At 41.0% G+C, this 13,567-nt stretch overlaps 1 protein-coding gene across 2 annotated transcripts in view; it reads right to left on the bottom strand.

Annotated features, from left to right (window-relative positions):
• THADA (THADA armadillo repeat containing) overlaps positions 1-10,131 on the bottom strand; it is a 449,835-nt gene extending 439,704 nt beyond the window's left edge. The window contains exons 1-2 of one of the 2 annotated variants that reach the window (XM_056822946.1): positions 9,947-10,131; positions 1,688-1,785 (exon numbers count right to left, since the gene is read on the bottom strand). In XM_056822946.1, the coding sequence (XP_056678924.1) occupies positions 1,688-1,763 (76 nt within the window). In that variant the 5' untranslated portion in view covers positions 1,764-1,785; positions 9,947-10,131. The remainder of the gene's footprint in view (positions 1-1,687; positions 1,786-9,946) is intronic. The other variant, XM_056823050.1, reaches the window with a different exon arrangement.
• Positions 10,132-13,567: the final 3,436 nt, after the last annotated feature.

The raw sequence follows: 13,567 nt of genomic DNA, 5'->3' as shown, positions 1-13,567 counted from the left end.
AGATAGGGAATACAATTCAACACAATAATAATTCACATTTATATAGCACTTAGAAGTTTATGAAATGCTTTTTTCCCAAACCAATCTATGAATTCAGTAGCACAAATATCATTAACCACATTTTTCAGATTGAGAAACTGAGTCTTAGAGGAATAAGTGACTAACTCAAAAGTATATGGGCTCATCCAGATCTTATTTCAAATCCAGTGGTCTTTCTATTATACCATATTGTAAACCTTAAAATTTCTTAGACTTATGAATGTTGGAAATTTCCCCATTGGGAAATTTCATACTTGAAAAAATTTCCTACTGATATTAAGAACTCTATTGGAATATGAAACTCCTTGGCATGGGAGGATCCTTCTCCTCCCTACTTAAGACTACTTTAGGACAGAAACCTTTTGCTAAACAATGGAAAGGGCTTTGACCTATGCTTAAGCATAGAACAGGAAGTTCTTTGAGTCATGATTGATTTTAGAATTGATACAATAGAGATACTTGGAATGACAGAACCAGGTCTTGGAACTTACAATCTCCACCCTACTCAGAGTAACAGGATTTAGGAAGGGCTGCAGCAAAGATCAAGATTTAATTATTTGAGAATATGACCTTCAACAGACATGTGCAAAGGGGGGCAGACCTCTGGGCAGTCCTGGGTTAAGCTAGAGCCACCATTGGCACAGGGGAGAGATCGACAGTGATTGGTAGATGTGAGAACTGAGGGGAGGGAACTTAGATGGTTTCCTTAAAGATAGTGGGGTCTGAGGACGAGAGGGAGGAGGTTTTGGCTCGGGAGAGGTTTTGCTCTAAGGAGGAGGTTTTGCTCTGAGCGAGGTGAGGCTCTGAAGGAGGTCTGAGAGGAGAGAGGTGCTGGAGGGAGAGCTCCTGGAGAAGTCTTGAAGGAGGCTGTGGAAGGAGAACTCAAGAGGAGTCAGGAGGAGAATTCTCTGGAAACATTTCTTGAAAGGAGGCTCTCTTGAAGGTGGAGCCTGAGGTTGGCATGAGAAGCCTTACCTAGAGAGATCTTGGGTGAGTGATAAAACCAACTGACTGATTTATTCATTCTTATTCCTTTCTTACTTTCTCTCTTTTTCTATTGATTAATCAGTGTATTATAAATTAAATTTCTCTATAAAACCCAGTTGGCTTGGGCATATTCATAAATTGGGAATATATTCCCTGGCGACCATCTTATATTTATATAAAACCAAGACACAGTAGAAAACATATTTCAGCGGTCATAATTGTTATATATTTCCCTTGCTCCCAAACATTTTAATTATCACAGTTTATGGCTCCCACTCTCTTATCTACAACTATTTAACGCTCAAAACTATTTTAAATATAACAATATTTCATTTTTACCCAACTTTGAAACACTCCCTAAAGACTACCCGGACATATTAAAAAATGGCCAGCTTACAAACCAAGAGAGAAGGACATTAAATAAGCATTAAGTTCAATGGATTGAGAGCCAGGCCTAGAGAAGGGAGGTCCAGGATTCAAATCTGGATTCCTAGCTTCCTGGCTATATGACCCTGGGCAAGTCACTTACTCTGCATTCCCTAGGCCTTACCACTCTTCTGCCTTGGAACCATTGCACAGTATTCATTCTAAGATGGAAGGTAAGGGTTTAAAAAACAAACAAACATTAAACATTAAACTAGCAAAAAAAGAAAACACTCACATCTCAATGTTTCAAGTTCCTGGTGACCAACATTCAATGCAGCAACCTGAATATCTTTTTTCTTCTTTAAAACCATTTTAGATAAAATTGAGTATATGCTATAAAAAAAGAAAAGAGTTTTTAAATTTTATTTATTTTGGTTTTAACAATAAGACCTACCAGGGAAGTAGTTCAGAAATGACTGTTAAATGTTGTTTTAAGTCCATTCAACATCTCCATTAAGGCCAGTCTTTCTGTTTCAACATATAGCAATACATGGCATGCTTTTACTTTATTTAAAATCATACAATCTGATACCTTGTTATATTTAGAAAAGTTATTTCTCTATTTGAGAATTTAGAATTGAGATCTCCTCTATTTCAAATCACCCAGTGTTTGCTGGTTTTATGAAAATCATCTTAAGGATGTCTTAATAGAAAGAGAAGCATTTAAAGAATTGTACAAAGTTTTACAAAGTGCTAAATACATGTTATCTCATTTGATTTCCACAAGAAAGATGGAAATGTGAATATATTCTTGGAGCTTAAGATATGGTACCCGAACCATCCAGAAATATACCAAACTGTCAGAGTTGTTCTGAGGAGAGGGAGTTTGGTCCAAAACAAGTCAGAGACCTTCGAGGTCACTTTGTAACAGAATTGGGATTCTTTCCATCATGCCTTCTTTGAAAGCCAGATTTTAGCTTCCTCTCCTACAAATTGTTAGAAACAAGTGTGGTCCAGCAAATTCTTAAGTCACCTGGGAGAGTCAGAGTAAGGTGGCAAGATGATGGGACACCCTCCCTGGCCTTTCATGGAACCCAGGGACTATATATAGTCTTCCCCACTTTCCATATATGGGAAGACATTGACCTTTCTTAAACAAAGTGTCAGCTATTTCTAAAAGAATAAAGGTAAAGGGCTCAATTAAAAACTTATGAGGGGGCAGCTGGGTGGCTCAGCGGACTGAGAGCCAGACCTAGAGATGAGAAGTCCTAGATTCAAATCTGGCCTCAGATACTTCCTAGCTGTGTGACCCTGGGCAAGTCACTTAACCCCCATTGCCTAGCCCTTTCTGCTCTTCTGCTTTAAAACCAATATACAGGATTGATGCTAAGACAGAAAGTAAGAATTACCCCCCTCCAATTTTTTTTTTAACTGGGTCACAAACAAGGTGCTAAATGCTGAGAAAAACTGATAAGGCTAAAGAATCCCTGCTTTCAAGGAAATCCCACTCCAATTGGGAAAGACAAAGTCTGCAGAGCAGCAAAAAAGGCTTGAAAGTTCTAAGGGTGCAAATGGTGGTCTGGCAGGTAAGGCCCAGAGGTTCTTGGGTTACTTAAGTGGTTCTGATGACAGAAAGGAGGCCACAGTAAGGCCTAGAAAACTTCAGTAGGAGGTAGCAGGTCAAGGTGTAAGAACTGTGAATTTTAAATTTCCTCCACCTTGCTTGGTCTAGCACCCAAAATTGTGCACACCCACTACACGGGCATGTGCTAGTCAATGACAAATCAGAAATAACTAACTGCCCCCCTGGGCTGTCCTAAGCCAAGCTTGAGCCACCATTGGCACGTGTGAGACGCAGGAAGCAAAGAGTTCATTCTCTGGATTCAGTTAGCAAGCTTTTTCTCTGAAGATCGATCTCGAACAAAATTTAAATCTTGGAGTTTATGAAAAAACAGCCCCCCCCCTACCCTCCCCCCCCCCCCCCCCGGGTCTGGTATGGAGGAAAGCAGCTCTGGCAAAGGAGAAAGCAGAAGGATGGGGTGGGTGAGCTGCCAGTGGTATTCTTCCCATTGCCTGGCCATCAGAGGTGCGTTATAGGACTGTGAGGGGAACTGGGAGTGTGAAAGGGAAGCCGAACACCTGTGTGACAGGTATTAGCTTTAATTATTGAAAAATTAGGAAGAAGGGCAGCTAGGTGGCGCAATGGATCAAGCTCTAGGACTGAAGTCAGCAGGCCCTGGGTTGGAATCTAGCCTCAGATACTTTCTTGCTGGACTCTAAATACAAAGAATTAGGAGAACACGGCTCTTTTCATTGTATCAAGCTGCCTCTCAGGTTCTAAACTATGCTTGGACATTATCACAGAAGAATTAATGTGGCCATTTCATGCCAAGTGTCAGGGAGCAAGGAGCACCACTGCGCCCAGATATTACTAAATTGCACCAAGCTAAAGGCTGAGATGAGGTGCAGTAAATAGCTTCTGTGGGCTCTTCTGGGACCAGTGGACAGGGCACTCTGCTCTAATTTGGCAGATCTGGTGAGTTTGCTGCTTTAGCTCAGTAGGAGACTAGAACACCAGAACAGAGGATAAGCTCCAAGTGGAGTTGGCCTGTTTCTTGAGGCCAAAGAGGATCTTTTGCCTCTTTTTTGTATTCCCAGCACATAGTAGGTGCTTAGTAAATGTTTACTGCTTGATTGATTGGCTGAATACAGTAGGAATTACAGGTAGATGGGTCAGCAACCCAGAAGGTTCCTCAGGGTTGGCAATAAGAGGCACACCAAGGCCTCCACTTCAAGTCCACAGTCCCTGATCGTCAGGTTCCACTGTGGGTGCCTGGGGACAGCCATTGGGAAGACAAAAAAGAGGGGAGACTTGGTCAGCAGAAGGAAGAATTCAGCCCCACTAGACTTGACTCTAACCTAAGCCTGTGCTTCACTATCGTGGCTCCTGGCCATTTGGCCTGATAGTTTTGAGAGAACTTCTCCGAACTCAATGGAAAATCATGTCAATGCTCTTTCCCCAGAGGGAGCTCAGGGTGGGGGTGGGGGTGGGGAATATAAGACTCTTCTCAGAGCAGGAAGGTCCCATCTCTGAGGCCCCATGTCTCAGGGGAGGGATGGCAAGGTGGCCAGACCCGACAGCAATCCCAAGGAGCCTGCACCTATAATTGTTCCCCTGGCCATAAGCAGGTTGGGGAAAGACTCCTTGCATGCACAAGGGAGGGAGAAAAAAGCCCAGGAAACAAGACTCCAACCTCATTCCCCTTGTTGGTGAAGACCCAGAGATGGAAAGGACAGAGGGAATAACAGGAGGGGGATGAAACCACTTTCTGGGAAGATGGCATGGAGGGAGAGGATGCAGAGAATGTCCAACCCAATAGCCCTGAAACAAAAGGTTCAGGTCTTTGGTGGCTCCCAAAAGCTGACACTAGGGAAGGTGGAAGAGCAAAGAGCAGCACCCAATATCAGCTGCACTGTACTCCAAAACAGGGGAAGAAGGCAGGACTGGGATGCTCATGGCTTTGCAGTGACGAGTTAATTCTCCCCAGGCACATGTGATGGGTCAGGTCCCCAATACCTCCCACACAAGGGGCACACATTGTCACTGCTATCAGTGCCAGGGTAATTGAGCTGTACAAGTAGCAAGGCACCCTCCTCCCTCTCCTCTGATATAATGCCAAGAGCACCCACAACTCCCAGGCTGCTGTTCCAAAACTGACCCTCAATCAGCACCTGAGGTATTGCTTTTTCTGATGGGGAGACAGAAAAACCAGAGGGGCAGGTGAGACACCTTCATGGTGGCTCTGAGAGGATCTGTCTTCCCTGAAGGGTCTTCCCTCTGGCCCTCTGCTGGTCTTCCCTGAGCAGTTGGTATCCCTGGGGCAAAGGGTCTGCATTAAACACAAAGAACACTGGGGATGGAAATTCTTCAGCTGTGGATTCAAAAAACACCTTCTGAGCATATTCCTCATCTGGGGAGGGGTGGGGGGGAGAATCCTTGGGTGATAGAACCTCAGATGTGGTGAGAACCAACTGAAAGCAAAGATCCATAGGCTAGTAGGAAATCATCCTGAGCCTTAGTTTCCTATTCAGAGCATCACAAAATGGGAGAGCTGGAAGGGACCTCACCAACCATCTTGTCTAATCCTCATTGTGAAAAGAGCCTCTACTATTAGATAGCCAAGTGGCCAGGCTGCACCTGCTTGAAAACCTCCAAGAAATGGAAACGCATCATCTCTTGGGGCAACCCATTCCATTTTTTAACAAATTGTTAGGAAGTTTTCCTGGAAAAGGTCAAAATTTACCTCTGAAATTTCCATCCACTGCTCCTGCTTTTCTCTCTAGAACCAAACAGAAGTCTTATCTCTCCTCCATGGGACAGTTCTTCAATAACACTCCAATACAGCTATGATATCCACTGTCTTCTCTTGTCCAGCTTCAACACCTCCAGTTCTTCAACCAATCCATATGGCATGGATCTCAAGGCCCTTCCCTATCTTTACTGCCCTGTTCTGGGTACTCTCCAGTTTATGGAAGTTATGTCTCTCAATGTAATCTAATATCTCCTTACGTTTTTTTAGCTAACACATCACAAAGCTATCTCCTACTGGGTTTGCAGTCAGCTAAAAGCTCCAGATCTTTGTCAAACAAACTGTTGTCTAGTCATACATATTTCCTTTAGATATGTTTCATTTGTTACATTAATTTTTTAACCCAAGTATAAGGCTTTACATTTCTATTGGTTTTTTAAAATTTTGTTTTTATATGATTAGATTCAATCCACACCCTAGCCTATCAAAATCCTTTTGACTCCTGATTTTGTAACTCAGGGTATTAATACTCCCAATACTGTGTCATCCACAAATTAGATGAGCATTCCATCTGTGTCCTTACCCAAAGGGAAGATAAAAGTGTTATGCAGCCCAGGCCTCCTACCCCATCAATACCAAACCATTAATAACCATATTTTGAGTTCAGTCATCCAACTTCTTCTGCATCCATTTCCTCTCCTGATGTGGCATTAAATATTTTATTGAAAGCTTTGTTAAAATCCAAGTAAACTATATTCATATTACCATCACCTACCAATGAATTAATCCTGACAAAAAAGGAAAGGACGTGACCTTTTCATGATGAAATCATTGTTGGCTATTTTTAATCACTTCCCTTTTGAGATTTCTCCAAATATCTCTTTAATAATGATAAGAATTTTTCCAGTTTTCAATGACATGTAGTTTGCACACTCTATTCTCTTCTCTCTTTTTGAAAATAAGGACATTTGGCCCATGGTTCCTCTCTCCTTTTCTATGATCTTTCAAATATCACTGAAAGTCAATCAGCAATTATATTCTTTTAGTACCCAAAGGGTATGTATGGTCTATCAGAGCCAAGTAATTCAAATACATGAGGCAGTTAGGTACTCTCTTACTATCACCTTATTTATGTTTTCATATGGGTTGTCAGTTGTTTATTAGTCACTTTTTCTTTCTTTTCCAGTACAAAGGTCAGTCTTCCTTGCAGAGAAAACTTAATCAAAATAAGAATTGAGCAGCTCAGGCCTCTCTTGGTTGTCAGTTATTATCACACCATTCACACCAAATAAGTCTTATTCCCTTCTTTGACCTTTTTCTCTAAACAGAGTTTGTTTTTAATCATCTGTAGGGTCCCTTACAAACCTCAGCTCATTCTGAGTATTACCATTCCTAACTCTATGTATATAGAACCATGCTATGCTCTTGTATTCATCTTCTGTTACCTATCCTTGCTTCCATCTTACAAGAAGCCAGACTGGATTCAGGTCATTCTGAGCCCAAGTTTGAGAATGGAACAAAATTAGACACTTAGAGAATGGGACAGTTAATAAAAGGCAGTTTCTTGGGCATTTAAGGAAAAGCAGATTCAGCAAAGATGCAGCATTCATTCGGTTGGACTTAGCTTTGGCCATGTTGGTCCAAAGCCTGAGAAAGGTGTAAGTGACTTGTCATGGCCTGGTTTCTTTGGTATTTAATCTCCCTCCCCAACAGAGGAGACTGTTAACATTCCAAGGCTTTAGACCCTTGAATCAATTAAGTCTTGAGGACTTTTTCCAATACCTTTTAAGAAAAACTAACCTAGCCTGTGTAGAGTACAGTCTTAGGATAATGCTCCTTCTATATACTGATATATATATATATTTTTTAAATCTAAGTTGCACATATTCCCTGAATATTAAAATATATACATTATATTTATTTAATTATTATTAATTACTATATTGTTAATTATATAAAAATAAAAATTAGAAGCAAACTGATTTTGTACTTTTCACAGTCTTGCCTAAGGGTAAATTCATAACCAAAAAAAAGGAAGGGACAATTACAAAAGATTAAATAGATAATTTCAGTCACATGAAATACAAAAGTTTTATTGTGAACACAGTTAATGAAACTGGGATAAGAAAGGAAGCTAATGACAGGAGAAAAACTTTATATCAAATAATAAAAGTCTAAAATCCAAGTTACATTAGCAACTAACATAACTATATAAGGCCTAGAGATGGGTGGTTCTGGGTTCAAATGTGATCTTAGACACTTCCTTACTGTGTGATCCTGGGCAAGTCACAACCCCAGTTGCCTAGTCCCTAATATGTCTGCCTTGAAATTGATATTAGTATTGATTTAAGGCAGAAGTTGAGTTAAAAAAAAAGAAGAAGAAAATAAAAACTCCTTAGTCTGGCCCTTAGGGCCTCCACAGTTTGGATCCCACCTACTATTAAAGCCTAATTTTATACTACATTTTTAGAACAAGTTCTATATTTCATACAGTCTGAAGAGTAAGGATTTTATTGTGTCCCCAGAGCCTAGAAAAATACTTGGCACATAGTAGGCACTTTAATAAATATTTGTTGAGGGACTTATTTCCCAAACTCAGTAATCCATTTCCCAGCACTGTGTGTTCATTAGACCCCATTTCTTCTTCTCATTCTCCCACGTGTAGAGTCCACTCCTATTGGAATGAAAGCTCCTTAAAGAAAGGGCCTGTCCTTCACCTTTCTTTATTGTCCCCAGGACTTACTTAACAATGTGGCACATTGGGGCAACTAGGTGGCTTGCTATATAGGGTGCCAGGTTTGGAGAAAGGAGGTCCTATGTTCAAATATGACCTCAAGACACTTCCTAGCTGTTGATCATGGGCAAGTCACTTAATTCCAATTGCCTAGTCCTTACCACTCTTCTGCCTTGGAACTAATACTTGGCATCCATTCTAAGACAGAGGATAAAAAAAATGGTTTGGCATACAGTAGATACTTAATAAATTTTACTATGACTATGTTTTCTATTTCTATAATGTGCTCCTCACTCTCCCTCATTCACATATTCAATTTGTTGCCAAATCTTGCTATTTCTACCATCACATCTCTCTCATCAGACAACTCTACTCAAACAGCTATAACCCTATTTCAAGCCTTCAGCCCTTATCAACTGCCTACTACAGTAACTTAATATGATTTCCCACTTCAAAGTGATTTTGTTGAAGCACAAGTCAGATTATGTTACTCCCCTATTCAATCAATAGCACCCAAATACCTTCAAATTGCCTCAGAAATCAAATCTAAACTCTGATTGTGACTCCAGGAAACATCCAAGATGTAATATAAAGATTTTAACAGCTCTCAAATCCATTCGGCGGCGGTGTTTTAACAGCATTGCTTAGGGACTACAATGTGCCAAGCATTGTGTTAACGGCTGAAGCAAAAAAAAGGCAAAAAATGAGATCTTTGAACTGAGAATGAATGTACACTCTAGTGGAGGAAACAACATGCAAATAACTGTAAATAAAGGATCTATACAATGAAATTGGAGGCAATTTCAAGAGATGAAGGCCCTGGCAGTTGAGAAATTAGGAAAATCTCAGCAGAAGATAGAATGAATAGAATCTTGAGGACAGTGAGGGAAATTAAAAAATGGAAATGAGAAGAGAGAGTATTGCAGGAGAGAGAAAATTCTCTGCCAAGATTAATGGGGAGGCCTGTGTAACTGGGTCAGAGTGTGTGCGGAGGGAAAAAAGTGTAAGAACATTGGAAATAGTAGGAAGGGACCACTTAGTGAATACCAAACAGCATTTTACATATGATCCCGGAGGCAATGGGGAACTATGGGAGTTTAGTGAATAGGGAAGGAGGCATGGGTCAGACCTCTTCTATTTTTTAAAAAGGTGAACCCTTTGCCTATTGCTTAGGACTCTCTGGATGATATTCTGCCACGGAGCCATGATGCCCCGCTCCAGCGTAGAAAGAACCACTTTCTACCCACTCCAGAGGCTCCACAAGCGCTCTAAGGGGCCCTACTCCCAGCTGGGCTCAGAAACACGAGGATAGAAGGGGGATAAACAAGGAAGGGTCTCCCAGGAGACCAGGGAGCCCGGAAGTCACGAGTTCGCCCGTCCCATTCTCGCGATGCTAAGATACGGGATTTGGGGAGCACGCTTCACGCCACGATCCCCAGTTTGACCGCGGAGGAGTCCAGCGGTGGAATGGGACAGCGCCAAGCGGGGACGGCGTTCAGCGTCAGTGTACCTCGTAGTCTTGGGCGTCCGTGAGAAGAGGCGCGGCTGTCCTGATGGGGCCCACGGGCTTAGGCGTCCACTGTGGAGGGGTCTCGAATGAATCCCCTGCGCGCGTGGAAGCGTCAGGCCGGCGGGATCTGGAAGGAGGGAGGTGAACTTGCCGTCAATCCTGACTGATGGAAGGAACAGCCAATCGGGAGTTCGGAGTGACTTCTAAACGTCACTAGGGGCGGGCCCTCCGCTGCAGTTTGTTTAAAATGCCAAATTTAAGGGGGTGGGGAAGGGTGTTCAGCGAGGACCTCACCCACCCTACTGGGTCCTCATCTGCTCTTGGATTCCGTAGCCTTGAATCTGAGGGAATCCTGGTTTCTGTCTTCCCTTTATGGTCGTAAGGTGCCCTGGTTTACCCAGTTAAGAAACTTTCGAGATGATTTTGTAAAGCCTGGGCACATGTCGGTGAGACGCAGCGACCCCATATAGAATTTTCTTGGATCAGATACAGGAATGATTTGCTATTTTCTTCTCCAGCTTATTTTATAGATGAGAAAATTGAGGCAGAGTGAAGTGACTTGCCCAGGATCACACAGCTGATTAACTCTCTGAGGTCAGAATTGAACTCGGGAAGATGAGTCTTCCTAATTGCAGGCTGAGGGTTCTGTCCACTGTACCATCTAGTTATATGGTATGCGCTATATAAATGTTGTTGTTGTTTTATTCAGTGCTAGCCTTGTGCCAGTTAAGTGTGTGGGCCTGGAGATTCAAAGACAAAAATAAAATAACCCCTTCCCTAAAGGAGCTAATATCTTATAGATGTAGGCAACATATTTGCATATATGTTTCAAAAGCTTTGATGCTTAAGTTTTAAACTGTACCAAGACTTTTGGGACACCCTGTATAAAATAAATTCAAGGTAATGAGGATGGATACAGGTGACAATTAATGGAATCAGGAAAGGCCATAAATAAACCTGAAGATTCAGTCACTTCAGTATGATTAGGAAAATTTATCACAGACTTAGCTGCTTCAAAGAAATAATTTAAGGGAAAGTTAAAGAACTGGACAAGAGCCAAAGTCAGAATAGTAGTTAAAATGGAAAGTTCATAATGTGAAATAACCCACTGGTTACTATGTGTTGTCAGGGCAATAAACAACAATTTGAATTTCGTCCTAAATTTTTTCAGGAATAACTCTTGGAAAGCAAAGGAGTGGAAAATACCAGTAAACCTTTTTACCAAATTATTAGGTATGTGTATTGCAGCCTTTAAAAAAAAAGACTAATTCAGTATAGAAAATGTTTATAGGGAGACCTACTGTATTTCTTTACAAATAGAAAATTATATCTGCAATTTTTGCTTGGTGTTCTTGCTGAATTGGCCTTAGATTTTGGAATTCATCTTGTTTTAAAGACTTGTACCCTTCTGTACAAAGACTACTGGCTTTTTGTCAGCTGCTTCCAGCAAAAAAATCATGAAAGCATATTTCAAGTTGTGGTACTTCTTTCCCCTGATCAGCACTGAATGAAGTGAATACAGGCATCACTTCTCACTTAGATCCTTACCTATCCAACCATACCCCCTTTCACTCCCTTTCACAAACCATTAGTCCACAAGCGTGAAGTACCTATTTGCTAGGTTCTGAAAATACAAATAGAGAAGTAAACAGTCCTTTTCTTCAAGGAGTTTATGTTCTATTGGAAACAACATATAGAACTAAAATATGTGCAAAGTAAATACAAGATAATTGTAATAGGGGAATAAGGACAGATCTCATGTAGAATGTGGTACTTGAACTGAGAAAAAAGATACGGATTGGAAGAGGGTGCATTCTAGATACCAGGACAGCCTGGGAGATGGAATTTTGTTTGTGAGGAACAACAATGTTCAAACTAGGTGGAATGTAAAGCATGAAAGGTAGGCTGGAACCAGACTGTAAAGTGCCTTAAATTCCAAAGGCAGTAGGAAACCAATGAATCTTCTTAAGAAAGAGAGTGGCGTAGTCAGATCTATGCATTAAGAATATCACTTTGACCTACCAAACTAATTTTTCCTATTTTCCTAAAATACTCACTGATTTTCCACTTCTACACTTTGGTTCATACTATTCCCTTAGCATGTATTCCTCCCTGTCCCCACACACAATCTCTGCCTTTTTAAGTTCTAGCCTTCAAAATGTCACTTCTTTCATGAACTCTCCATAATGTCCAACCTCAACTGCCCGCCCCCACCAGAGATTTTTTACCCAGAGGGAGGGATTTGGTGTAATGTCTAGTTTAAGGAATAATAAGTAGATGTTTAGTCATGATGGAAGGAAAAACTTCCTGTCAATCACACTCATGAGTCTCCACAAACCTTTGAGTTTTTCAATAGTGCCCAACAACTCTGAAACACCTCTCAGTAATCCCTCCAGTGACTGGAAAGGGTGGACATCAGCGAGCTTCTCTGAGATCCTCTCTTTAAGAAGACCCAGGGCAAACACCTCTGTTTCCTTGCAGAACTTTACACCCGCCTCCTCTCTCTTCACTTCAGCTTTTTGTATGTTGTCTTTCTCCATCAGCTCCTTGAGAACAGGTCTTTTGCCTTTCTTGTATCCCCATCACTTGGCACAGTAAATAGCACATAGTAGGCATTTCATAAATGTTTACTGACTTTTGACCTTCCCCACTTTCTGGGAAACTTCACTGGAACTCTTTAAGCAAAGTCTGGATTACCATTTATGGAGGCGAGTGGGAGAAGTTATAGTAAAAATTTTGTGTTGGAGAGTACAGATTGCACTAGATGATCCCTTCCAACTCTATATTTCTATGATTTTCCCCCAGTCGAAGGTAATTTCCTAAAAAGCAGAAATCATTTTGTGTTTGTCTTTATGTACACAGTACTAAGAATATGTTGTTGTTCAGGCTTATCACTTAGTGACCCTATTTGGGGTCTTCTTGATTGGGTTATTGAAGTAATTTGCCATTTCCTTCTCCAGCTTATTTTACTGATGAGGATACTGAAGCAAATAAGGTTAAGTGACTTCCCCAGGTTTCATAGTAAGTGCCTGAACCAGTAAAGGCTTGAACTCAGAAAAATGAGTGTATCTGATTACATCTATCCACTGAGCCACACAGCTTCCCCTGCCTAGTACACAATAGGTATTTAATATATAATTATTCAGTGAATGTATTCTGTGCTTTGTGATCCCCAAAACATATACTTTTATGAGATTCAGTGTTTTAGGATCATTGAAAACACTATTCCGTTTCCCCAAAATGATTCATTAATTCAACCAGGAGATATTAAATGCCTTATGTGTACCAGGCATGTAATCTAGCTTTTATCTTCTCTTCAATTCTGGATCTATGTGCATGGCTTGTCCAAAATTCCCATACTGATACACAAATTGTTTATCCAACTTTGCAATGCAACTACTTTGGCCTTCTGGTTGTTCCTGTGCTAAACAGGATTCTGTCTCCATGCCTTTGAACTGGCTTTCTCCCATGTCTGGAATACTCCTTACCTCTGCCTCGTAGAATACTTTGTTTCTTTCAAAATTCATCTGGAGCAGTCTTCCTACACAAAGCCTGTAATGATCCCCATCCTCTACCCCAATCCCATTTATTTTGTATAAAATTTTTATATAAGGTTATATA

Source organism: Monodelphis domestica, chromosome 1, assembly GCF_027887165.1.
Source record: "Monodelphis domestica isolate mMonDom1 chromosome 1, mMonDom1.pri, whole genome shotgun sequence".
NCBI lineage: Eukaryota > Metazoa > Chordata > Mammalia > Didelphimorphia > Didelphidae > Monodelphis > Monodelphis domestica.
Note: the sequence above shows the minus strand (reverse complement) of the source record. Positions and strands in the feature narration are given on the sequence as shown.